Consider the following 27,448-nt stretch of genomic DNA (forward strand, 5'->3'; position numbering starts at 1 on the left):
TATATGGTTCCACTGTAGTTTTGTTCTTCTGTGATATTTTATTGAGACCTCGTATTTGGGATAGAAATGAAAAATTATCATTTCTAGCCCAAGAGCAGGAAACATTTATCCATCCCATGCCAACCTTGGAATTAAAGATACACTTCCTTGACTTTTTACCATCTTAAGTTAAACATCTGAAATACAATGGTAGCACTAATTTAAATGCATACTATTTGAATAGAAATTGTATAGAGTTAGACTGTTACGTTCCACATCCTTCCTCTAGAGGGCACTCCTACCCCTTTCGGTTATGATTAATTTCTATATTATTTCCTGGTGCGTCTCGTTCGCTTATTGGTTAAAAGCTTAGCGTCTCTACAGTTCCGGGTTCAGTATTGGATGATGGACGCCCCAAGACTTATTTTCCGGGATCTCCGGAAGCAGGGACTTCAAATATTCAATTCATATTATTCAAATAATATTTTGATCTAAGTTAGTTTTAGGGTTAGAGTTAGAGTTACATTAAATACAAGGAAATCTATCAATTTGAATAGGGTTGATCTTTAAATTTGATTCATACGAGTTTTAATGTCTTTTATTTGGCAAAGATATACCATAGGTCCTAAAACCACAGTTTAGATGTATATCAAACTTGGAAGGAAAACCCAAGACTTCACACTCACTTAATTTAAGGACCTGACAATCATAGTACTAAATTTAACTGTAGCTTAATGGCATTTCAAACTTTCAAACAATGACCTTTGGTCCATCCAAATCCTAACCCTTGTTTTGATGGAATCTCAAACACATAAAATTAAAGGTTCTATGTAACAGCTACATACAGTACAGTATGGAACTAAGTACACAGCTATGTGGTATTCTGTTCCTACTTCGAGAAGTCTGAGCAGTTTATGATAGAATTCATGTTAGGCCTCAAAAATGACAACATCAAATCTGGCTCAAGCTAGCATTTTAAACTAAGGTCAATCCAGACCTTCTACTCTCCTAAATTAATCATTTACTGTACATAAGAACATAAAGCAATGTAGGTTACTTCATGTAGAACATAAGGTAATGTACTATATGTGCACAAAATTACTTTTAAGGATCACACAATTTAAGTGGCTTCTGTCTGTGTATAATCAAATTAGATTACAGATTGCAGAATAAATATATTTACTAAAAGTAATTTACCTCAGTCAGGTACTGAACTTCAAGCACAGATTTAACCGTGAAGACCAGGGATCTTTCAAAACAGTTCAGGAATAAAGCTGTATAAAGGCACATAATCAGTAGAAAAGTATCAAAACATTTCAGAACACCTTAATATCTATTTAAGTATGGTGAAGTTAATTATTAAAAAGTGGAAGGCAGCCATACACTACCTAGATCAGGCTGTCCCTCCAAACTAAACGGCCAGGAAAGGAAGAAAGAGGTTAGGGATCCTCTTGTGAGACCCCTTAGAGTTACATTTTTGTGGCTAAGATGGGAGAAAATATAAGTAGGTCAATAATATCCTGGTCACTCCTCAAAGGGCCTTGAATGGAGCTGAAAGAAACATACTGTATCTCAAATAATGCTTTGGGGTTTGCAACAGGATCTATGCAATACTGCAAACATGTGGCAAAGGGTGTTGTAGTTACACAACACAACATTTTGTACCATAAATGTAAAGCAGTACATTTGATGCAAACCCTACATAGTCCATCATTCAGTCTACACTATGCTTATTGGTACCTGGATGAGAGACCTCCGGGGAAAAACTAAGGCTGCTGCTGGAAGAGGTGTTCGTTGGGCCAGCAGGGGGTGCTCAACCTGCGGTCCATGTGGGTCCTAATGCCCCAGTATAGTGACGGGGACACTATACTGTAAACAGGCACAGTCCTTCCGAGGTCCTGACTCTCTGTGGTCATTAAAAATCCCAGGGTGTTTCTTGAAAAGAGTAGGGGTGTAACCCTGGTGTCCTGGCCAAATTTCCCATTGGCCCTTACCAATCATGGCCTCCTAATAATCCCCATCTATGAATTGGCCTCATTACTCTGCTCTCCTCCCCACTGATAGCTAATGTGTGGTGAGCGTTCTGGCGCACTGGTGGATGCTGCACATTGGAGGTGGTGGAGGGGAGTACCCATTATCTGTAAAGCGCTTTGAGTGGAGTGTCCAGAAAAGCGCTATATAAGTGGAAGCAATTAATTATTGTCAAGCAAATCTTAAGAGGACGTTTCAGACCTAAATCTGGGCCAAAGCTTCACCTTTCAGCAGGATAATGATTCAAAGCACTAGGCCAGAGCAAGAGTGGAGTGACTTAAGAGAAAGTAAATGAATGCCCTTGTGTGGCCTGTCAAAATCCCAACTTAATTCCTATTTGGAATCTAAGGAAAAACATGAAAACTGCTGTCAGTAAGCAATCACCAAGCAACTTGAGAGACCCTGAGAAAATCTGCCAAGAAGAACTGGTAGAAATTGAACCAAGCTGGTGTGCAAAGCTTGCGGAGACTCACCCAGAAAGTGAAAGTAATTGCTGTTAAAGAGTTAGGAACTGAGCTCATAACAATATTATTTTTCTGTTGAAGAATTTTAAGATGCCATTATTGACTCCAAAATGTGAAGCACATAATAATATGTGTCATAATTATATATTTGCAAGACAAATATTTTAAGTACCTTAAAGTAGATAGTACCTTATGTTTTGTAACTGGATTGAGGCAGAAGAGTTTATTGCATCTTTTTATCTGTTTTTCTCGTTATTGCAAATCAAAGATATAGTATCCTTTTCTCCTTTGATTACACCTATACCTTAATGACAAGGCCATGCTGAAGTTAGGCAAGGGTTTCAGTAAAAGTTTAAAAAGTGCATTTCATTCATATTGAGTTATCCGTAGCCATATTTTCCTTATTTCAATATCAATACCATAATTCAGCCATGATTCATATGTCTTCAAAAGCGTATACAGTATATATGATTGTTTTTTCAGTTTGAATGAGTTACGATGTTTCAATATGGGAGGCAAATTATTAATTTCCCTTATGGACAGCAAGCAGTCAGCAAGCAAGCAGTAATAAAACTAGCACAAAACTATTATACAGGCTCTTGGGAGACTGAGAGCCTGGAATTGCTTAAGATCTGGAGCTCTGCTGCAAAGTGTACTGTCCTTACCAGCTGTACTGTACAGTAATAGGCATCTACTGTATATGGAAATCCTAAAAGATCTGGGGTTCAACAGATTAGTTATTACAGATTAAAGGTGAATCAAATCAGGTTGATAATGGAGCAAGTTAAACCCCCCATAATTTCATAATTTCTGAGGCGAATTCTAGACAACTTGGGAAATATAAAACTGTTTTTTCTTTATTAAAAGAGCTTAATTCATTAGCAGACTGTGATAATAATAAGAATAACAACCTTTGAATCAAACCCTTTTCTCCTACAAGAGAACATGTTGCATGTTGTGTTGAAAATATTAACTCTCAGACCAAAGGAGTATGGAAAATCTATTTTCATAACTACAGGTGTTGTTGAAGTAACTTAATTGGATTTTAACCCAGAAGCTTCACTTGGAGCGATTATGACTCAGTAAATTTCCTCCCAATGTCAATTTTACAATGTTATAACTAATGCAGCATAATAGCTGTATACTAAGATCATTTCCAGCCTTTATAGTTTACGTGTCATATAGGTTTATGAATAGCCAGCTATTTATAAAATAACAGGTCTCTTGACATCTGTTGCCAACTGAATGTCTTATTTAGCCTTTTAACCCTTGTTTATGCCGGCCCTTATGCACTACATCAGTCCTTTCTTTTAGCCCATGGCTATAAGCCCGTGAAGTTACAGGACATAAGGCCTTCCACATGCAGCTGTCCATTTTTTTTATCTGACGTTTTGGGTAATTTATACTGTTTTTACTTCCTCAGAGCCTCAAATATTCCGTACTGTAAGGGCCCATGGGAGGTATGTCCCAGTCCTCATTATAGTTATGCTACTGCAATTGAAGTGATTATTGGTGAGACCCTAGTTTCTCTTTCCCCATTATAAGAACATTGTAAGAACAACTGACTTAGAAATCATTAAAGATCACGTTTTCATGACAACAAATTATATAACAGAAACCAGTACTGTGGCTCCCAAGACAGCCATCTTCACAATTTCCCTCCCGATGAGCCAAACTGTGTATTCCATTTCCTAGTTTTATTTGTATTTTATCTTTCATGATATACTCTCCAACGTCTTTCAGTGTATCTTCCTAGATACAACTGCTGCTCCTTGATTTATTTTAGACGAACATCAGCTGCACTGGCTAAACGCACTCCAGTCTGAACATATCTACTAACACACTAGCACATTAGAGCTCCTAACATATTTTCTTCTTTAGGTTCATTTTGATTCATTGTTAAAATTCACTAATTTGGTGGCTTCTTTCTTAACTGCTGAAGTTTTGCAAAACTGCTCATGTTTCACAGCATAATACTGTAATCCATTTCTTTCTCCAATCAGTCTTTGTATTGTTTGGGATCCCAACACTGACCCCTGCCAAACTTTATCACTTCATGCCTTAGCCTTCCTTCTCCATGTGGATCCCATTAAGGTTGCCAAACATTTTTCATCATTTTTGTTTGAATTTATCATGCTTAATAGTTTCTTTAACTATCCAGTTTTCTGTGTAACCATGGTGTTAAGCTCACTTTTAAAATTATGTCATAATAAATGACATGAAAGAAGCACCCAAACAGTTTAGAATCTGTTAAAATGGAAGTCCCAGCAATATAAGCTCACCTTCCAGTTTCATAGGAGCTTTTGCTGAAGTACAATGCAACACGGCAGAGCCTTTACACACACAATAACATATAGAGAATGATAGCTGAATAGTCTGGGTTTCACCACCTTCAAACATGAATCAACAAAAAATCTTAAGGACATAAAAGTTTTAGAAAATAAGGTTGAAGGAGAATTTATTAAATCACTTTTAATGTCATATTCAGAAGGTACACCATCCAAGATTGAAATCTAAAATTATTTTTTCCCTCAGGATTGCCACCCATTCAATATTTAGCTGAAAGACAGACTGTACTTTCTACATAATGTCATTGTCATGGTACAAGTATGAGTTGTACATGTATGGTAAATGTCCTCTTTACAGTGCTTTTAAGTAGATATTTCCCTGTTTCATAAATCTGATAATTTATTAACAAATCTAGAGGACAATACTTTTTAGGTATAATCTAAACACAAAGTTGTGACTCCAAGTAGGATTGGAATGGAATACAATAAACTACACATAAGGTATGCAGCTATACAAAAGTCTTTGGAATATAACACACAATGAGGAATTACAATGTACTGTACACTGCCTTGCAAACGTAATCACCCTTTGCAATGTTTCCACATTCTGTTGCTGTCTGGGCTTGCTATCACAATGCTTTCAAATAAGATTTTATGTTAAGAATACATACTATACTATGGTAAAGTTTGACAGTTATAGTCCATTAAATAACTCCAATGAACCTGTCAAAACTGGAGCAATTCTACTAGGAAGAATAGTGAAAATTATATCATCCTACTGTGCAATGCTGGCAGCAGTCATTTCTACCAAAGATGCTTCCACAAAGTACTAACTTATGGGGTTTAGTACAAAATTCACTCAAAATATCTTCTTTCCAGATTTTGTTGAAATTCAGCTTCCTTCACTATAAGAGTACAGCAGGTTTAGATAACATGGCGGCCTTATGTGAATCACATTTAACTTACCTGCCCAGTATGATAGATGGGGACAAAGTCTAGTCAAGAGCTGAAAAAGGAGCTAAGATTTAGTTTTTTTGTTTGTTTGGTTTGGTTTCTGGCGTCTGTTTTGATTTTCCCTCGCTGTAAAATAAAGAGCACTATTTTCTCAAACTTTACAGCTGTTTATGTACAGTATGTGTCTGCTGTCCTGGACCCAACAATTTTAATAATAGGTTGTCATCACTGTTCATTACTTAAAATTAATCAGAATGTGAAAATATTGAAAGGAGCAGTACACTTTTGCAAATATTCTGCATGTGAAACATCAACAAGGTGTATCCAGTATACAGCAAATATATTTTGATTTATATATTTGTGGCTGGTGTTTGTCTTTATTCAGAGAAATGATGTGTGTGATGCAGTCAATTAATTACACTTTTGCCTAGCATCTCAGGCTTGACAGATCATTGGATAAGGTGTGGGTGTGGTTCTTCAAACCCCGAATTTCTTCCTCCTTATCAAAAATCTGCGAAAAAAAATTAGATATAATTTTCTAATGAGGGCCAAATAGCTAGCTTTAAGAAAATCCTAATGATAAGAGATCATTACTGAAATGCTGGTTCTTAATAATAAAGCAACAGCTTTACTCCTTTAAAAATGTACATCACAGCATACAGTACTTCACATCTTATCTGGGGAAACAAAAAAAGTCTTATACCTGCTTTACTGCATACCAAATCTCTGTTTTGCTAAGGAAACAACGTGCAAGTAATTATTCTTGCCTGATTTTAATAAATAACCCTTAAACCTAAAACTATTAATATAAATGTCAAATTATGAGGACTCTTACATGAAAACATTTTTAAATATTGCCTCATTCCACAGTTCTGGAAAACTTCAAATATACTAAATGTATTAGAAAAGGGAAAATGAAAAAAAACTGGGTGAACCTGTTTATTAAGCTGGGATATGTAATCCACGAGTTGTACTTTCTCGCCGCGGATTTCTGCATTTTCTGTGTGAATCTTGGAGTACTTTCCTTCCAGTTCTGAAAGCAGGCTGCCGAGAGAAGCCCTTTTCTCCTGTGCTGAGCTTTTCACTTGCTCCAGATCATGTAGCTATAACAGAATTACGTGTCAGATCCTATTAAAACGCTTCTCTTTCTTTGAACAAAAATACGAAAAGGCAATATAGATAGCTGTATCAGAACCTTAAGAATTCTAGATACTCAGAACAGAATATAGTGACAAACATCATGGCACCCAGTGACAAATAATGTAAGCTTGAAGTGTCCAGAGTTCAGAGTCTGTTAAACAGGAAAGGGTAAAGATATAGTTTCACCATACAGTTTCATTATCATCTTGAATGAGGAACAATGACTTTTGCAAGGACTTTATACAGTACATTCAATAAAATGGAGAGGATCACAGTTTTCGCTATCTTCAAACAGTGTGGATTTTAAGTGTTGGTGTTACACATAGACTCAGAATGCAATGAAAAACTCTGAACATTCTGCTAAACACGAATTCCAAACAAGTACTTAATGGTAAACGTCCATTGAATAGATTCAAAAAGATTTTGGCAAGTAGAAAGGAATTCCACCTTAATAAGGTAAAGGATTACTATTACCTCTGCCATAGACTGCAAAACTTTCATCTTCTCCTCATTCACTGATCGTTTCCAGTTGGCTAGCTCCCACTCCAGCTGTCTCTCCTGGTCTTTCAATGATGCAAGTTCTGTAATGCTGCTAGATTTGCGCATATTGTCTTCATTCCTAAGCGCATGGAACTGCATAAATAAGCAAAGTGGTGACCACTTAAATGCATGCCTCTGCATAATTACTGCTGATTAGTATTCATACATATGATTTGTTTTTTTTTTATGTATTTGAAAACCCCTCACACAATGTTTTGTGTTTAATATGGTTATTGGTGTACAAATTTGATTTTTATCATCAAACATGATCTTCACTGCCTAAGTAATACTGTATGTGTTTTGCCATTTTACTTTAATTCACCATGTTTCTTTTTTTCTTAATACTCCCAAATAAAAGAGTACCAAATACCATAATGTCATGGAAAGATTGATTAAGGGAACATATTTACGGATTGGTTATTGGGCCTTGCCTAAAACAGTTCTAAAAATATAAAAGTTTAATTTGTAGCATTGGACAGGGCAAAGTCATTTTTGTCATGAATAAAGTATAGACAACATGATAATCACATTTACTCACACCCCTGTAGTTAGTATTTTGTAAATCATCTTCTGGCACGAATAACACAAACAAGATACCTGTGTTATGAGATTCTGGCACTTTTAAAACTAGATTTCTGACTATCCCTCCTAGTATTGCCTTACAGTGAGACTTACTGTTGTCTCACAAAGCACTTGCCACTGGTGGCAAGATGCATCTGTATCCTTTTTCTGCCAGGGTTGACATAAAACTAGTAACCTTAAATATCATAATAATTGACATGAAAGTAGAAAATGGTAGATTCAGTTTTTTGTGGATTCTTTTAAAAATTTCAATTTATGGAGATCAAGCTCTACCCTGATGATACATACTACTACTCAATGTAATAATTAATACTTATAGTTCAGGTGGGTAGCTGTGTCAATATGCGTAGGCTGCAAAGGAACAAGTAATAGGTTTATTCCATGCTGAAAAGAAAAGAAAGAAAACACAACTTATCGTCCATGGAGCCTTCTGAGAAAGACAGGGCAGTAAGCAAAGGTAATGTAGCGGGAGAACAAAAGCTGGGAGAAAGGAGAAGCGAGGGGCGGGAGCAGGGGACAGAAAGAGAGGTGTGAAATGAAACCTACAACAAATAGAGAGAATTTAGAAGAAAAGTAGTCCGTCATTAAAGAGAAGGGGGAAGGTGTGATCCTAGCTGCAGGATAATTTTAGTTTCTGTAGTCTTTCTGATGCATAAGTTTGGAAAACCATCTTTGAGAACACAGACGGAGAGATTAGTGTGATCTTAGCCATCAGAGGTGAAATGAGAAACAATGGAGTTGGAGAGATCTTTAAACTTCACAGCCCTAACATGTTCTCTGAAACGGTCTCCGAGTCTCCTTCCTGTTTCTCCAATGTAGATGGCTGGGCATTTATCGCAAGAGATACAGTAAGGTTGCTGGAGGTACAAGATACAATCTGGGTGATCTGGAATTGTCCTGAGGGGCCTTGAATGAGTGTTGTGTTAGATATGTACTTGCAGGTGATACAGCGAGCTCTGTTGCAAGGGAAAGTGCCTGGTGTGGATGGTTGCTGAGGGCGGTCAAGGGAGCTATGAACAAAAAGGTTATGCAGATTAGGTGGTCGGCGATATGAGATGATAAAACAGTCAGAAAAAAGGGCCCCAATGGAGGAATCATTCTGTAGGATGGAAAAGTGGATAGGAAGTGTGTTGGGGTGGTAGTGAAGCACCAAAGGAATGTGGTTGTTGCGGCAGAAGTTCGTGATTGAGTTGATGGTCCGAGGGGTGTTTTTGGCTCAGGCAAGGGCACTGTCAATAACACTGCTGGGGTATCCTCTGTTGATGAAAAAGGAGTACATTTTGAAGGCTTGGTTCTGGAAATCGATTAATTAATACTTATGGCATATAACATTTGTTTGTAAAAGGAAGACACACTAGGTGGTTGTTTGTTATAGAAAATAGCAGATGTTGTGAACTTCTGACCCCTACCTTTTCAAGCTGCTTGGATACTTCTGTTATTTGTGAAAGGAGCTGTGCATTTTCTTTGGTTAGTCGTCTACAGTTTTCTGCCAGTTTACTCTTCACATAGTCATCCTCTTCTCCCGAGAGCTGCCTTTCTGTCAGCTGCATCCTCAGGTGTCGTATCTCCTCACTGAAAAGCAAGATTATTGTTTTCAGCTTTCCTGTGGACTGAAAACAATATTTTTCCCCAGAATGACAATACATTTTATGTGATTTATTGTAACCAGCATTTGTGCAGACTCACATTAAAAAAATCAAAGGTATCTGCCATTCAATTGTAATGATTCATAGCCGTTCAGGGACGCCAAATATGTAATGTTGCCATAGCCAAAATGTAATGTAGTGGCTCTCTGAAGGCACCAGTTCTGTAGGGTTTGGGCATTTACTGAGACAATTATTAATTGTAGCAGTAAATCACAAAATTGATTCTTTTGATGGCTTTAGAATCCAACCTTGCGATATAACTCAAACAACGCACACACACAGGTACTAATACACTAATACAGTATTTATTAATACATAGAATATGCGTATAAAACCTAACAGATCTTATCGAGAGGGTTATCAGAATACAAAAGGTATATATTCAGTCAGTTGCAAAGTGTTACACATATCAAGAGGACATACGTTCAGTATATCATTCATTAAGACCGTTTCGTAAATGTACTTGGTTATAACTTCTACATCAGATACTCAAAACAAGTACATAACTCTTAAGAATTAAATTGATATCAACTGGTTGGGATAACAATTGAATTCTCGAGCTGTAATGCATTGAAGTTGAATACTCATCCAATCTCTGGGGATTCAGATCTCCTGCGGGCACAAAGAAACAGTTGCAGGCTGTTGCTGTCCAATCCGCGCTCTCTGGCTGCGTGCCAGGCTGTGCTGTGCGGCTTGCGACGGTGCGCTGCAGATGCTCGCTGACCGGCTAGTTAGTGTTGGCTTTAACTAGCAAAGTTTGTGCACAGGAGAAAAGATGACTGTGGGTCCCAGCAAGTCAGGAAGAGGACCGGTTCGTTCCTGGTGAAGAGCTAGTTCTGAATAGTGATTCAGCTGTCCACAGTTCTGACCTGTTCACGAGGCCTGCTGCTGGTGCTAACCTCGGGTGGATCCTCTGGTTACTCTCTGGCAACCTCCGATCTAGACTCTTAGAACAAAGGAAAGTTCTGACACTCGGACACACTGGCCGTTCCGTGGTTGTCCGGGCTGAGTCTCAAGATGGTCAGGAGGCGCGCTGCGAGAATGTCCTGCCCTTGGGAACCTTCTGCCCCTGGGCCGTCCTGCCCTGGAATTATCCTTTGAATTCCCTTTAGAACAGTCCACATAATTCTCCTGAATCTTACTGAATCTCTCAGGCTCTCTGTGTTGCCTGTTTTTATCTGGAGGAACTTCAGCTCGTTGATTGGCAGAAAGTTCCATGGGCATCAGAGTCCCACGTGGGTTACTCGGCCATACCAGTCCCTGATTGGTTGATCAAGGTGAGATATGAGTCACTTACTCCTGACACTTAGGAATGCAGTCCAGATGTCCATCTGGCACTCCCTAGACAGATAGGCGCCAATGGATGACCATTGATCATGATAGCCAGGCTTAGCTAAGTGCATCCCCCTTTGGGAGCTGTCCTTATCAAAGGAACCTTAAATCAGCCTGCATGAATAGTTTCTCTGTGGCTGCACCACAGAGATGAACAGAGAAATGGGGCCTCATTTGGGAAGCTCAGAAACACTTAATTCTTTCTTATTAATAAGCCTTGCCGCTACACAATAAAACACATGCAAGATAAAAAGTTAATATTTAGTGTAATGAATGGGGTGTGTTACTTGACGTTTCCTCACCGAAGCTCTTTGGCAATGTGCTCTTGAATGGAGCCTGTGCTTGTAAGATGTTTCTCCTCCAGACAGTAGAGAGAAGCCTGTGCTTCCAGCAGCTCTGCTCGCTTCTTTGCCAGCTCTGCTTCTGTGCTCTGCTGATGCTGCACCTTCCATTTCAGCTGAAAATATAAGTACGGGATTCAAGCAAAGACACATCTCTTGACAAGACATCTGAAGGGACCACAATACACCAACAGGAACCAAGCCTTATTCAGATTAGGTTTGTTTTTAAGATTTTGCGATGTATACAAAAAACACTGTCTGAAAAAAAAATGTATATGACAAACATTAAGCAAAATGGATTTGTGAATACACTGTATAACAAATTTTTAATTTAAGAAAATGTTAACACCATGCACATAATATATTCTTTCCTATTTGTTTTTCACAAAGATGTATAGAAAAAAGTCAACCTGGGCTTCCAAAAGCCTGATCTTTTCCTCTTTCTCTTTGACAGTAATTGATGTTCTCTCCAGCTCTCTTTTCATATTTAATAGCTCCTTGGTCTTGTGGTCCAAATCTTGGCTAGTAACCTCTTTCAGTTTCTTTAGTTGTTCCAGCTCCACGGTCAATAGCAATTTGTTTCTGAAGTTAGTATCTAAGGAAAAATATGCAATGAAGCATTTTATAATACACAAAGTATAAACTCCTATGGATAAAATACTGTTTTCAGAAAGCTGTCGATTAAAACAAAAGTTGGCTGTTATGTATTCCATTCACCCAATATCAGAAAAACCACTTATTTTTAGTGTGGGCTGGGACAATCCAGATCCTTACCTGGAAACATAGAGCATAAAATGAGATTACACTCTGAATTGGATATCAGTCTACTGGAAGGCAAACACAAGCACACAGGGACAATTTAGAGACAATAACCTAGTCAACATACTGTATCTTTGGAAGATAAAGCACACTGTATTTGAAATAACCCATATGAAATACACAGAGAACATGAAAGCTCTACACAGAAGACACTTCTCTCCAGAATTCCTTCGTGGAGCGTGTTCCTACCACCCAGGCCTGTTTGGACTGACTTGGGCTCCAAGCATCCTTCAACAAATTAATTGGTTCTGTTGTAATCAACCCATTTTACTTAAACCCTGCACTGCAACTTTACACCAACTGGGAGAAAATATACTTTGCAAAGAAAACCACTTGAACATTAAATTTGGCAAAGAAAATCAAACTAGTAACATTTATTTCTTTAACAGATTCGAAACAGGGTCCACTGTCCATTCACCTCAGACACCCTCTTCATGTCCTCAGTCACCCCATCATGTGATCCCTCCTACTCCTACTCCATCTTCCCCTGCCCTCCTCGGCCTATCCATCACAGGTGACCAGGTCAGAAGGGAGTTGAGGAGACTCCATGCAGGGAAGGCAGCGGGTCCTGATGGTGTCAGCTCCAGGGTGCTAAAGATCTGTGCGGACCAACTGGGTTCAGTGCTACAGTACATCTTCAGAAAAGGTTCCGATGCTCTGGAAGATGTCTTGCCTGGTGCCAGTACCCAAAAAGGGGCACCCTAAAGTCTTGAATGACTACAGACCAGTGGCACTTACATCACACCTAATGAAAACTCTGGAAAGGCTTGTACTGGACCACCTCAGAACCCTGGTGAGTACAGCACTGGACCCCCTGCAGTTCGCCTACCGGTCACACTTGGGAGTGGAGGATGCAGTCATTTATTTGCTACACAGAGCTAACTCTCACCTGGAGAAGACGGGGAGCATTGTGAGAGTTATGTTCTTTGACTTCTCCAGTGCCTTTAACACCATCCATCCACCTTTACTGATAGATAAGCTAAGGGCGGCGCAGGTGGACAGTCCCCTGCTGTCCTGGATTATAGACTATCTGACCTGCAGGCCACAGTATGTACGGCTACAGAGCTGTGTGTCAGAACAGATTGTTAGCAGTACTGGGGCTCCACAGCGGACTGTCCTTGCTCCATTCCTGTTCACCTTTTACACCTCTGACTTTAGGTACAACTCTGAGACATGTCATCTGCAGAAGTTTTCGGATGACTCTGCAATTGTGGGGTGTATTAGAGAGGGGAGGGAGGAGGAATATAGGAGCTTGATTACCAACTTTGTGGAGTGGTGTCATCTTAACCATCTCCAGCTTAACACCAGCAAGACCAAAGAAATGATCTTCAACTTTCGAAGGAATAAATTACTTAGGGGTACAGCTGGATGATAAGCTGGAATGGTCTGGTAACACTGACGCCCTGTACAAGAAAGGTCAGAGCCAACTCTATTTTCTTAGGAGACTCAGGTGTGTGTGGAACACTGCTACACATTTTTTATGAATCAGTGGTGGCGGCAGCCATCTTCTACGCTGTTGTGTGCTGGGGCAGCAGCATCATGACAAAAGATGCAAATAGGCTCAATAAACTTATCAAGTAGGCTGGCACTGTGTTGGGGATGAGCCTTGACCCCATGGAGGTGGTGGCTGAGAGGAGAATGCTGACCAAGCTCACAGCCATCATGAACAACACCTCTCATCCGCTTCATGGGACTGTTACTGGGCAGCGGAGTACTTTTAGCAGCAGACTGATCCAGCTACGGTGTTCAAGGGAACGTTTCCGCAGGTCTTTCCTCCCGGCGGCTGTCAGGGTGTATAACGCTGCCCTAGGCTAGGACTGTTAGCCCTTCATTTGCTCATCTATGGACAGCATGTTTGCTCCATTGTACTTTTTGGACAATCAGTCTGTATAAAGCTATGCACATTTTGGACATATTTTATTGCTTTTACAGTGACTATGATCATCACATTTTGCACACACCTATGTATTTATTTTTCTATTTATTTATTTTTATTTATTTTGTTGTCTTTTGTTTTATAGCTATTCTGATGTCTGTTTTTGCTTGTCTTGGGCTGAACTGCTGTAACACATCAATTCCCTACGTTATTAATAAAGTAATATCTATCTATCTCTCTATCTATCTTATTTCATTTTAGTACCCACCCAGCAGACCTTGTATGCCTTGGATGCATTATCTGGTTTAAAGAAGCATTGTATATCAGTTTTATCTTGTCATGCAGTAACATAAAAAAATAATTTAAATATTAATGACTAGAGTTCAGAATCTGTTAAATAATATACTGTATATCTTATATAGATTCGCCTTATATTTGAGGCATTATCAGATACATAAGACAGTAACACCCAGAATGTTCTTCTCCTGTGATCCTGCCCATTTGTATTGAGTATATGAAACACTGTAGCAGTCACAGACCCTCATCAAAGGCACTTATGAAACTATATGTTGAACCATGTTAACACTCTTTTGAACAACACTAAAACACCTTAATTTAACATTTTAACTGAATTATGACACCTTTTACAACACAGTGTCTCATATCACCTAACTTGCCTTTGATTTAGCAAATTCTCATTCAGAGGATAAATCCCACCTACTGGTCTACCAACAACACAGGCAGCAGCAACCTACTTTTACTTACACCCAATGTCCCACCCAAGAAACCAATCCAGTTCTGAACCTCCTAATAACAAATAATGCTCTATAACCCCCTATCAGAAAACATAGTTACATCTGGTCCTGAATGATAAGACTAAGTAAGTTGAGTTGTGTTTTTGAAAAACTGTAAAGTATTATAAATGCTGATATTGCATAATTTACAAAGTAAGGCATAAAGATTACCAGTCATGGACTGAAGCTCGCATTGCAGTTGTTTCTTCTCTGATTTCAGACTTGCAATGCACTTATCCTTTTTATCAACTGACATGGTGGCACTGTCAACCTCTGCTTGCAAAGCCTTCATGATTCCAGGTCAATGAGTTAAGGAAAAGAAAATACACAGGATTACATTTTTTAAAGATCAATAATACCAACACCAGGAAATACAAATAGCATAAACAGATAATATGGAGATGTCAGAACAGCACTTTTAATGTAGTCCTATTACAAGAAAATCTTATCTAGTATGAAAGGAATTAATTTATTGCACAAATAATTTGCACTGCGTAGTAATTAAATTACAGTAATTACAGTACTTGGTAAACTTCAAATATTTGATTTCTCCATTTGTTGCCTACGTATTTAAAACCGGATGGGAGAACTTTATTAACTAATCCCTTTTAAAGGAAAATAGGGGACAACACTGTGATGTATCTTCAGTAGAAACACCTGTCTGTTCAGTATACAGATACTGAAATTAACCAGAGTGTTGGTAATATCAGGGTATGCTGCACATAATTACAGTAAATATTTTTGCAAACTGCAGGAATAGTCTGTCTAACGAAGGTGAGATTCTATTGTTTGTAGTAATGGGAAGAGACGATTATCATGTAAACTCTCTGTAAAGATATAATGCTGTGTGTTTTTCTGCTACTGCAAGTTTGTCACTGATGTTAAAAAATTGACAGCACCTAGAATGAAGAAGATAAGATTACAAAAAAGCATTAATCAATATATAATTACATCAAAGTACTGTACCATGGAGACTGGTATAGAAAACAGTGTTTATTGCTTAGCCTTAAATCTATTCAATTCCAAGTCAATCTGGCAGATAAAAAAGTGTGTTCCCTATCACAACATAAGAAACACTGTACCTACTATTCGTTCTAATAACTTCTTCCAGCATCTTGAATCATTAATAAGAGAACACTGGACATTTATCATTTAAAGACTTGAAATCACAATTATATGTAAAATGAAAAAAGTACCAATTCATTAATTATTGTTTTTGACATAACAACCAATTTGAGAGTAGAAAATATTGTCTTAAAACAACAAATATCAAACTCCTTTTTAAAAAGAGTTAATAGTGATCTGATGAACTTGCTGGCATAATAATAACAGGAAAGGAGTGGAAAAAAGTGTTTGAGCACCAAAAGATTAGATGTTTTGGTCATTATGTATGCCAAAATTGACTGTACTGACTGTACTCCCTAAAAAGACTTTTGTCATTAAGTTGGAAGTAGGCTTGAAAAAGTCCATGGTACCAGATTCACCCTCTTCTACCCAAACTCTCAAACAGATAAAAGTGATGAAGTAATGAATAACCTGGGAACACCAATAGAACATCATTTGCCAAACCGCTTTATACCACACGGTGGCATGGGAAGCCAGAGCCTACCCGGCAAGCAATGAGCGCAAGGGTACACCCTGGATGTGGCACCAGTCCATCGCAGGGCAAGTGCAAGCCAATCATACATGGGAACAATTTGGAGACACGCTAAAGGCCAAGGGGGAAATGTTGGCCTGGACACCAGGATAGCTCCCTACTCTTATTGAGAAATGCCCGGGGATCTTTAATGTCAGGACCTCGGTTTAACGTCTCATTTGAAAGACGGCGCCCACTAAAGTATAGTGTCCCTGCAACTATACCAGGGCATTAGCACCCACACAGACTGCAGAGTAGGTGCCCCCCGCTTGTCCCACTAACACCACTCCATCCAGGTACCATAAAATACTGACCAGGCTCAACCCTGCTTAGCTTCAGTGGGTAGCCAGTTGAGAGCTGCAGGGTGATATGGCTGCTGGCTCATAACAAAAGTAAAGGGTATAATTAGAACAATTCAATAGGTATGGTAAGAAGGCCTCTGATGGTACAGTAAATAACCTACTTTGGCACTTTGGCAGGTTTCAATAAATAAAGCGCTGCAAGACCATTGTTTGCTTCCTCAAAAACCAAAAAAATAGAGCATGCTCTCTATTCACAGTAATACCAAGAGTTATTTCAACGATGACTGGGACTGACTAAAGAATGTTAGTATTTTTGTTGCATACTGGAACAGTTACAGGAAGCTTTTAAATAAAAGCACTCAGTGCTGTGTCAGGTCACACAAAGCAATCTAGTCAGGAGGTACCGTTCCAGTCGCCTGACCACTCAGTGCCATCTTATAAAGAATCTGTCCACCAGACAACTTGTAGCAACTGTGGTACACTCAAATGTTTGGTGTTTGTGAGTTGAAAATCCTCAGTGGTATATGGAAAAATGGTGTGTGCAACGGATTTTTTTGACTACAACCACAAGCTTCTGGGTGAAGAAGTTCTTGGTTTTAGATGCTCTTCCACATGTAAAGTTGCCATCAAACGTATTCGACTCCCCTTGGATGTTTTTACATATTTTTGTGTTTCAATATGGAATCATAATGTATTTAAGTCATTATGGGAGTTTTTCATCCCCTCTGAGTCAAAAATTGGTAGAGGCACATTTGGCACAAATCAGAGCCATAAGTCTTCTTGGATACATTTCTGGCAGCATTGCACATTTGGACAATTTTGCCCATTCTTCTTTGCAAAATTTCTCTTACTCTGTCAGGTTGGATGGGTAAAGGTCAACAGCAATTTTCAACTCTTGCCACAGATTCTTGATTGGATTGAGGTCTTCTATATTCACAAGTGTTCCAGGCCCCGATGCAGTGAAGCATCCCCAAAGCATGATACTGTCACTACCATGCTTCAGAGTAGAGATTTTGTTCTCCAGATTATGTTCTGTTACGCATGCGCCAGACAACGCTTACCGTTGAGGCCAAAAATTGATTAATTTGAGTACCGTCAAACCATAGAATCTTCTTCAACCTGCTCTCAGAATCTCCCATATGCTTTCTGGCCAAGTGCAGTGGAGATCTGCTGTTTTTGTCCCTCTAGGATGAAGCCCAAATTTGTGAATTGCACAGGCAATTGTCACATGCACAGTTACTCCCATCTCAGCCATGGAAGACTAACTGTAATGTACACTGTAATTTAGAGTTTGACATTATAAAGTGTTTTGTGTTCATCAATGACAAAATCCCAAATAAATACATTGTGATTATATATTGTACACTGTAACATAGTAAAATGTGACATAACATGCTCCACGGGGGTGAATACTTTTGATAGCCACTGTAGTTTTCACTTGTGACTTCAATTTCACAATTCACATTTGAAGAAATCTGCTAGGTCTCCTCATAGTCTTCTCTGATTCCAAATATCAAACTCCTTTTTAAAAAGAGTTAATAGTGATCTGATGAACTTGCTGGCATAATAATAACAGGAAAGGAGTGGAAAAAAGTGTTTGAGCACCAAAAGATTAGATGTTTTGGTCATTATGTATGCCAAAATTGACTGTACTGACTGTACTCCCTAAAAAGACTTTTGTCATTAAGTTGGAAGTAGGCTTGAAAAAGTCCATGGTACCAGATTCACCCTCTTCTACCCAAACTCTCAAACAGATAAAAGTGATGAAGTAATGAATAACCTGGGAACACCAATAGAACCGAATGTTATCTTAACATTTGGTGGCAATAACTGTCAATACAGTATGTACCATATGAAAGTTTTAAAACCGAGCAAGGAAGTTGATGTCCTTGAGTAATCAGAGAATGGGATAATGCAGTGTCACATCCCCAATACAAGCACCACTACATCTCTTTTGAATACGGATAATAATCTCAAACCTTTTTTATCGTAACTAGAGAACATAAGGAAAAATGGATTAATGATTATTTAAACATGAAATCAATTACAATACTATATGAAGAAAGCATTTGACAGTTTTAAAACATTACACAGATTTTCATAACACTTTGTTGCAATACTAGTATTTCACTTTTAATCTTACCTTCATTTTATGCAGTGTCCTCTCTGCCTGTAATCTGACTTTTGGCTGAATGTTGATAGCTTTTACTGACTTCTCACGCTTTAAGAGCATACAGTTAAGAAAAAATACAGCATTCACGAAGCAAGAACATCGTAGCACAGTACCGTGTGAGAACTCTAAACAGTCGTTAATAATCGTTTTGCACAGATTTTTATTATTACCTGATTATTCTAAAATTATTCTTAACAAGTAGTTTTACCCTTAATTATATACTTTAATCTGAGTTTAGAAAGTAACAATACTCAAATGTGTGAATGTTAAAATACATTCTAAGGTACAAATATTCAACAGTGCAAAATGTTCTGATTCTCTAATTCCTTACAATAACAGTTATTTGATGTGTTGTATGACAACATGAAGTAATTAATTTAGGTAAAGAACAGTATGATTATATTTTTCATTATCAATGCAGTATGTAAAAATTCCGAGGGGAAACTTATGCATTTTAATATGATTGTATTCATGAGGTCCAGGTGCACAAATAGGTACCCCAATGTTCTTTGTGTTTGAGCCAGTTTCCTTGGCCTTTTCTGCAACAACAGCTATTTTATTAAAAAACAATCATAATAACAGACATTGATGCTTTTTGAAAATAGCACATTAATTAATTAAAATAGATAATACAACATACAGTACACTGTCTATACTTTACAAATACTAGTGTTTTACAAAAGTAACTGTAACTGTAGCCTCAGGTTTTCCAAATCTATATTGAGGCATTTGTAGCTAATGGCACAGGCAGATTTATTTTAAAGGAAGATTCTTGTGTTTTTGATTGGTTAGATGTTGGTATACTGTACCAAGGTTTAGAGAGCAAAGTCAGTAATGTAGAATACATCAATCCAGTGCTTAATACAACTGTAAGAAAAAATATTCAGCTGCTTCTATATCTGCCTATAAAGTAGGCCATTGCAATTATAGTCTGTTATTCCTGTAATTGTTGTTAACTCCCCAGGTGTATCTTGTTATGTGTAAGACTAGCTCCTCCAGTCCTCGGGGCTCAACATTAGGGTAAGGATGTCGCGAGGCCCGCCTAGCACCAGGATACCCTATGTCCGTCTCCTGAGGGAATAGGCCTCATCCCCGACACCTCCCGCTTCCTGAGCCCAGGGTCTGGAGGATCTCGACCCGTCACCCTTGGATCTCCATGTTTTGTCTGTTCGTGTTTTCCCCCTTTTTGGGGATTTTAACCTTGTCGCATCCCAGGAAGGATTACTTGCTGATGGACTCCCGGACTGTGCCCTGACCTTCCTTTAGACCTGTTTGGATTTGGATGCCATTCTTTGTCTCACGGACTGTCACTATTATTCTGTGCACTATTAAACCCCTGTGTGTTTTCCCATACTACGTCTTCTGTTTTCTCCAGCTCTTACCGCATGAGGTCTACAACAAGACCCGAGATGGACATCTGTCCGTGGTCATAACACTAAAGCTTTATGGCACTTTCTAAGCAGTATCTGTCAATGATATTTAATCCTGTCTTGTAGGGTATATACTGTATAATACTGTACTATACAGCACTCTATATGTCAATAGAAGAAGGGTTCGGTTCTTCCATACACTATATTTCATATAGTAAATGTGATTGATTTGTAAATATAAGTTAAATTTAAATTAAACCTGGATAATAGAACTACAGAATTTTATGGATATGCGAGTCTGAATTATCTTCATCTTTGCGCAAAGGTATGCATCCAAAACCTGATATAATTGTTTTGATCAAGCTAGTTAGTGGAATTGTATTTTTTCATTTCCTTACCCTAATTACCTTTGGGAGTGCAACTGAATGTACTGCCTACTTCTTATATCACTCGTGATTTTCTTTCTAAAGATTAAATTACCATTTTGGATATTTCTGCAGTTGAAATTACATATTTAACATCAATCAAATGTTTTCAATATGACTTATAAATTTATACTGTATATCATACACCTACATGAGTTCAGTTTTTGAATACTCAAATGTAGAACAGAATATTTGGAGAAATAAATGTTGAGGAACAGTGACATCATGACACCTACAGGTTTGCAACAAGGTAAGGGAGAGACACATCACTCTTCCAGATGACGCTGTTCTTCTGTTATTTTGCAACTGACCATGGCTAGATGTGTCAGAGCTGTGTGCCTTTAGCTTTATTTTTTCTAACTACTGTATGTAAAGCAAATCTACACCAGTAACTATCATATATATATATATGTCTCCTAAATATAGTTACTTAGAACTATTAAAGTCAGTGTTATAGCTCTATAAACTAAACTTGAAAGCTTATAAATATTATTAGTCTCTAGGCAAATACAGTCAGACATTATAGACAGGATCATGTCAACAAGAAGCACTTTATAGATAAAATGTATAAATTAAACCTGCAGCATACAGTAAAAGGATATAAATAAGCTGTTTCCAGCTCCAGAAGATAAACCTGTTCCTGGAGATTTTTAATGTATTCAGCTTCTATAGAGGTCAAAGAGGTTGAGGATGACCAGCTAATTGTATGATAAAAAAACATATAGTTAATTACACAAAATACATAACAAAAGTCATGTCATATCATTTGCCAAACCGCTTTATACCACACGGTGGCATGGGAAGCCAGAGCCTACCCGGCAAGCAATGAGCGCAAGGGTACACCCTGGATGTGGCACCAGTCCATCGCAGGGCAAGTCCAAGCCAATCATACATGGGAACAATTTGGAGACACGCTAAAGGCCAAGGGGAAAATGTTGGCCTGGACACCAGGATAGCTCCCTACTCTTATTGAGAAATGCCCGGGGATCTTTAATGACCACTCAGAGTCAGGACCTCGGTTTAACGTCTCATTTGAAAGACGGCGCCCACTAAAGTATAGTGTCCCCGCAACTTTACCAGGGCATTAGCACCCACACAGACTGCAGAGTAGGTGCCCCCCGCTTGTCCCACTAACACCACTCCATCCAGGTACCATAAAATACTGACCAGGCTCAACCCTGCTTAGCTTCAGTGGGTAGCCAGTTGAGAGCTGCAGGGTGATATGGCTGCTGGCTCATAACAAAAGTAAAGGGTATAATTAGAACAATTCAATAGGTATGGTAAGAAGGCCTCTGATGGTACAGTAAATAACCTACTTTGGCACTTTGGCAGGTTTCAATAAATAAAGCGCTGCAAGACCATTGTTTGCTTCCTCAAAAACCAAAAAAATAGAGCATGCTCTCTATTCACAGTAATACCAAGAGTTATTTCAACGATGACTGGGACTGACTAAAGAATGTTAGTATTTTTGTTGCATACTGGAACAGTTACAGGAAGCTTTTAATTAAAAACACTCAGTGCTGTGTCAGGTCACACAAAGCAATCTAGTCAGGAGGTACCGCTCCAGTCGCCTGACCACTCAGTGCCATCTTATAAAGAATCTGTCCACCAGACAACTTGTAGCAACTGTGGTACACTCAAATGTTTGGTGTTTGTGAGTTGAAAATCCTCAGTGGTATATGGAAAAATGGTGTGTGCAACGGATTTTTTTGACTACAACCACAAGCTTCTGGGGGAAGAAGTTCTTGGTTTTAGATGCTCTTCCACATGTAAAGTTGCCATCAAACGTATTCGACTCCCCTTGGATGTTTTTACATATTTTTGTGTTTCAATATGGAATCATAATGTATTTAAGTCATTATGGGAGTTTTTCATCCCCTCTGAGTCAAAAATTGGTAGAGGCACATTTGGCACAAATCAGAGCCATAAGTCTTCTTGGATACATTTCTGGCAGCATTGCACATTTGGACAATTTTGCCCATTCTTCTTTGCAAAATTTCTCTTACTCTGTCAGGTTGGATGGGTAAAGGTCAACAGCAATTTTCAACTCTTGCCACAGATTCTTGATTGGATTGAGGTCTTCTATATTCACAAGTGTTCCAGGCCCCGATGCAGTGAAGCATCCCCAAAGCATGATACTGTCACTACCATGCTTCACAGTAGAGATTTTGTTCTCCAGATTATGTTCTGTTACGCATGCGCCAGACAACGCTTACCGTTGAGGCCAAAAATTGATTAATTTGAGTACCGTCAAACCATAGAATCTTCTTCAACCTGCTCTCAGAATCTCCCATATGCTTTCTGGCCAAGTACAGTGGAGATCTACTGTTTTTGTCCCTCTAGGATGAAGCCCAAATTTGTGAATTGCCCAGGCAATTGTCACATGCACAGTTACTCCCATCTCAGCCATGGAAGACTAACTGTAATGTACACTGTAATTTAGAGTTTGACATTATAAAGTGTTTTGTGTTCATCAATGGCAAAATCCCAAATAAATACATTGTGATTATATATTGTACACTGTAACATAGTAAAATGTGACATAACATGCTCCACGGGGGTGAATACTTTTGATAGCCACTGTAGTTTTCACTTGTGACTTCAATTTCACAATTCACATTTGAAGAAATCTGCTAGGTCTCCTCATAGTCTTCTCTGATTCCAGATTCCATTATTTATATTCCACAGACAATATTTTTTATAATGTAGTGACCAAGAGTGTACACCTTATTTTAAACTAGGCCTTTGTAGTTCCTTTATACCCTATACCATGGGACTTCACTCAAAGTCCTCATACTCCTATAGTCTCTCCCCTTGGACTTTTTACAGTCCACTTTTTAGAGTAGTCTCTAGGATATCCCCGTAAATGAGTATAGTATGTAAGTCCTGGTCTGGAACCAGAGAAATCCATAGTCTATATGGAATGTGTGAACTACTCCCAAAAGACTGCATAGATTGAAATAAAACAAAACTAGATTTTATTGATAACCAAGGACCTCAAAGCTAGGTAATAAACACATGTGGTACTGTGATAACAATAACCCTTAATCTATGTTAAAGCCTTGTTCTTAATGAGACCATAGACAAAATAAAATTGTCTGCCCTACAGTAATGCAATGCAAGGTGTTATTGTTATTTCTCACATTCTTGTGTAACAGTCCATTAATGAAACACGTGTAGGCATATGCTGTATATATACTTAATGTCCACACTTAATGTACTCATAAAATGAACGTTTTCAGTAAATGTGAAATTGATTAAATTTAACTCAAACTGATGCCTAACTGAATTTCACTACCGTAGTCTCAACTCACTTAATGGTTGGGGCCAAGGCATTTCGCTTCCCATTTTTCTGAGCAGGAGATTGTTTAGATGGTTTTGGAGTTGGTCTCAAATTTCCTGTGAAAACAAAGTTTGCTTGCTTACAATAAGGGATGTATTGACATCTTGCATTTTCCCCATTTTTTACAATTTTTAATACACCTGTTCAACATTGAAGAGGAAAGCAATGAGTAGGGTTAGTGGGATCAACTCAAATGGTAGTTGTTTAACACTAGAACAATGTATTATTGTGTATTATGAAGGTAAAAGGTTATTTATGAAGGTAACAGCAACTCAATCAAATAGACAGAAGAGGTGATTTTCAGTAAAATCAAGTGTAAATTTCAACACTGTAAAATCTAAAAATACATAACAATAAGAGGAAGAGACACATTTAATGTATATTTCAAGTAAATGTGCACAGTATTTTTTCTGGCATGGATTGAAAGCTGTCATTTTTTATTGTAAACTACAAAGTTATCAATGTCTAGATGATTCAAATACTGTATTATTTTATATCACACAATGCTATATAGCTGGCATCAATACATATTTAAATTATAAACTGATTAAGCATAATCTGGAGCAAACGTTCAGAGTTTTATCGATAGTATACAGATGCCTCTATAACAGATGCTTTTAAGCAAAATGTACTTTTCTGTTTGACAATGTTTCCAAACTTTATATTGTATAAAATAGTACTTACCAGACATTTTCTTCGCTATTTTGTCTCAAGAACTGAACTGAAGTGATTTTTTTTTAATTTTTAGATTTTAATAGTTTCATATTTTACGTCAAGAATCGTTTCGTCTTCAACCGGAAGTCACACCAAACCGTTTCCAGTAGCAACTGCCACGCCTGTCTTGAGCCCAAGCCAGTGAAGCGTGATCCTTTTAGCAGATCATGTTTATTATAGTATTTTTTTTATTTACAGGTCTACCAAAAAGCTATTTGGGTACATTGTACGATGGAGTGTGAGCTCTTTTCGGGTAATACTGAACACGGTATCATGAAATGTAGACATACACTTTTTTTATTAATAGACTACGGGTAAATGAATATAAAACATCAACCTGTAATACGTGTTTGGGTCTTATTTTTAATTTAGTGTTTATTTTTTAAAGGTCTTGAGGATTGTTTTCAGTATAATAATTGAAAATAAAATATGTTGTGCGCCTCCGCGGTCCAGAATTGGAAGAAGCGCTTAGAAAAAAAATCGATACACTAGTAATACTGTAGTGTAATGTTCTTGTGTGAAAAAGTAAGTTTTACAGTCTGTGCTTTCATTCTCCTCGTCCTCCTTCTTCTCTCATATCACCAGTATGTTCTATTCTTTCCAAAAGAGTTTTGAATGATTAGTTTTCAGTTTTTTTTTTACTTTAAGGCAGATCACTAAACGATTTTGATGAATATAGATTTAGTGTAATAAGAACGGTTTAAAATAAATATATTCTTAACAGTGCAGCACGGTAGGGGAGAGGTTAAAGTTGCTGCCTCGCAGCGCCTGAACCCTTGGTTTAGTTCTCGATCCTGCAGTGCTATCTGTGTGGAGTTTGTATATCTCTTGTGTTCGCGTGGGTTGTTCCGGTTTCCTCCCACAATCCAAAAAAGCACTAGTCGGTTGTAATCGCATCGGGAGTCTGGGAAAACTGGCCCTATCTTAGGGTTAGGGATACTGCGTTTCTCGTGTTTCTGCCCTGAGATTGACTGACGTCCCCTCCAGGCTCCAGGGTGAATCCCGCCTTCCGTATTTTGCTTGCCCAGTTCAGGCTCCGACTCCCCCGCGGTATCGAATGAGAAGAAGCGGTTAGAAAATAGATGAATGGAAATCTCTACCTTTCTTACCACTAGGTGTCAACATTTTCCCATCGTAATATCGAAAACAATGTATTGGACCTGAGATTCAAAATGAGCTTGTTTCACAGACCAGGATCTGCACTTGTGCTGAATTCGGTTACATAAATTAACAATTGTGATCCTTGATTATGGCTATCAGGTTTTGTTAAACTAAAACAGTATGGATAACATACATATATATGATATTTATATTATTTTTCAGTTACTATTTCCATGTATTTTAACACAGTGCTTAAGTTTATTGAAGTTGAGTAGTATTTTCATTCATGAGAGGGTAGCAATCTTTGAATCTGTGGCCTGAACAAAAGAAACAGTTATACATGTCAACCTATGAACAGCAAAGGTCACAGACAAATCTGGTACGTCTAAATTCACATCAACATGCGGTACTAAAAATAGCTCCATGATGCACCCATTAAAAAACAAAAGTATGATAAGATAAAAAAAATGCAACATCATGTAGTTGTACACAGAAACACCAAGGACCTTGTGTCTTATCCGCTGTACCAATGTGAGTTTCATGACCTCTCATGCTCTAAAGCAGGGGTGGGGAACCTTTTTTCTGCCAAGGGCCATTTGGATATTTATAACATCATTCGCGGGCCATACAAAATTATCAATTTAAAAATTAGCCTGCTATATTTGGTCAAACATTTAATTAACTCACCCCTAATGTGATGGCTGGAACTGCCTCTCTTTGGTGAGGCGTGTGATGTTAGCTGGTATTGATGATGTTGCTACTCGCAACTGCTTTTCCAGGTTTGCGTCGGTCAGTCTGGAGCGCAGTCGATCAAACAGCCACTTGCTATCACATTGAGTTCCCCGACAGGTTTTCCCTTCACCTCCATGAACTGCTTGACTTCATCCCGCAGTTCGTAAAATACAGTGTGTTAACACTTTCGTGTACACTCCCAGCCTGCCTGGCACTGAGTGTCCTCTGAGTCACCGCAATACAGGCAGACGGGCCGCGGTCAGCCAGCGACAAGCATGCGTGTCTATCCCGTCATGTACTCGTATGTGTCCTGTGTATCCCGTAATGGACGTTCCTTGTTTGTCCCTCAAAATTTACATTATTATGATTCACTTAATGTAAATTTATGTTGCTATGAAAAAAGCTCCTAGAGTTTCAAGTCCCGCCTGCGTAGGGCTAGGCGATATGGCCAACAACATTATCACGATAAAAAAAATCATATCAGTCGATATCGATAATCATCACGATAAATGTCAATCATTATTTCTTTCAAGTTTAAAGGCAGATTTTTTTCTCCTGAATGAAAGTTGAAGAAATCAGACAGTTAATTGGTGAATTAAACAACTCTTTATTTTAAGAACATAAAACTTGCCAAACAGCAGAAACATTAAACAAATCTGTTAGTACCCGGTCTACAACACGCACGCGCACTCGAGCAGTATTTAGTGCGCATGCGCGTATCATGCGTAAAGCATGAACATTTATCGAACTTTTGTTAAAATTATATCGAGGAAAATTATATCGCGATAATTATCGTTGTCGAATTATCGCCAGGCTCTCTGCGGTTGCCTTGGCAGGGCCAGACCAAATGATTTCCCCACCCCTGC

At 38.3% G+C, this 27,448-nt stretch overlaps 1 protein-coding gene across 1 annotated transcript; it reads right to left on the minus strand.

Moving 5' to 3' along the window:
- Positions 1-4,915: 4,915 nt before the first annotated feature.
- LOC107078604 (coiled-coil domain-containing protein 18-like) lies at positions 4,916-26,922 on the minus strand. The gene is made up of 12 exons (XM_015357256.2): positions 26,538-26,922; positions 24,720-26,167; positions 24,007-24,091; positions 21,295-21,390; positions 18,868-18,946; positions 14,958-15,072; positions 11,708-11,892; positions 11,259-11,413; positions 9,388-9,550; positions 7,331-7,489; positions 6,652-6,819; positions 4,916-6,227 (listed from the first exon to the last, which is right to left on the minus strand). The coding sequence occupies exons 2-12, from the start codon at positions 24,724-24,726 to the stop codon at positions 6,144-6,146; spliced, it is 1,296 nt and encodes a 431-aa protein (XP_015212742.1). The 5' UTR covers positions 24,727-26,167; positions 26,538-26,922; the 3' UTR covers positions 4,916-6,143.
- Between the last annotated feature and the right edge of the window lie 526 nt (positions 26,923-27,448).

Source organism: Lepisosteus oculatus, chromosome 10 (genome assembly GCF_040954835.1).
Source record: "Lepisosteus oculatus isolate fLepOcu1 chromosome 10, fLepOcu1.hap2, whole genome shotgun sequence".
NCBI lineage: Eukaryota > Metazoa > Chordata > Actinopteri > Semionotiformes > Lepisosteidae > Lepisosteus > Lepisosteus oculatus.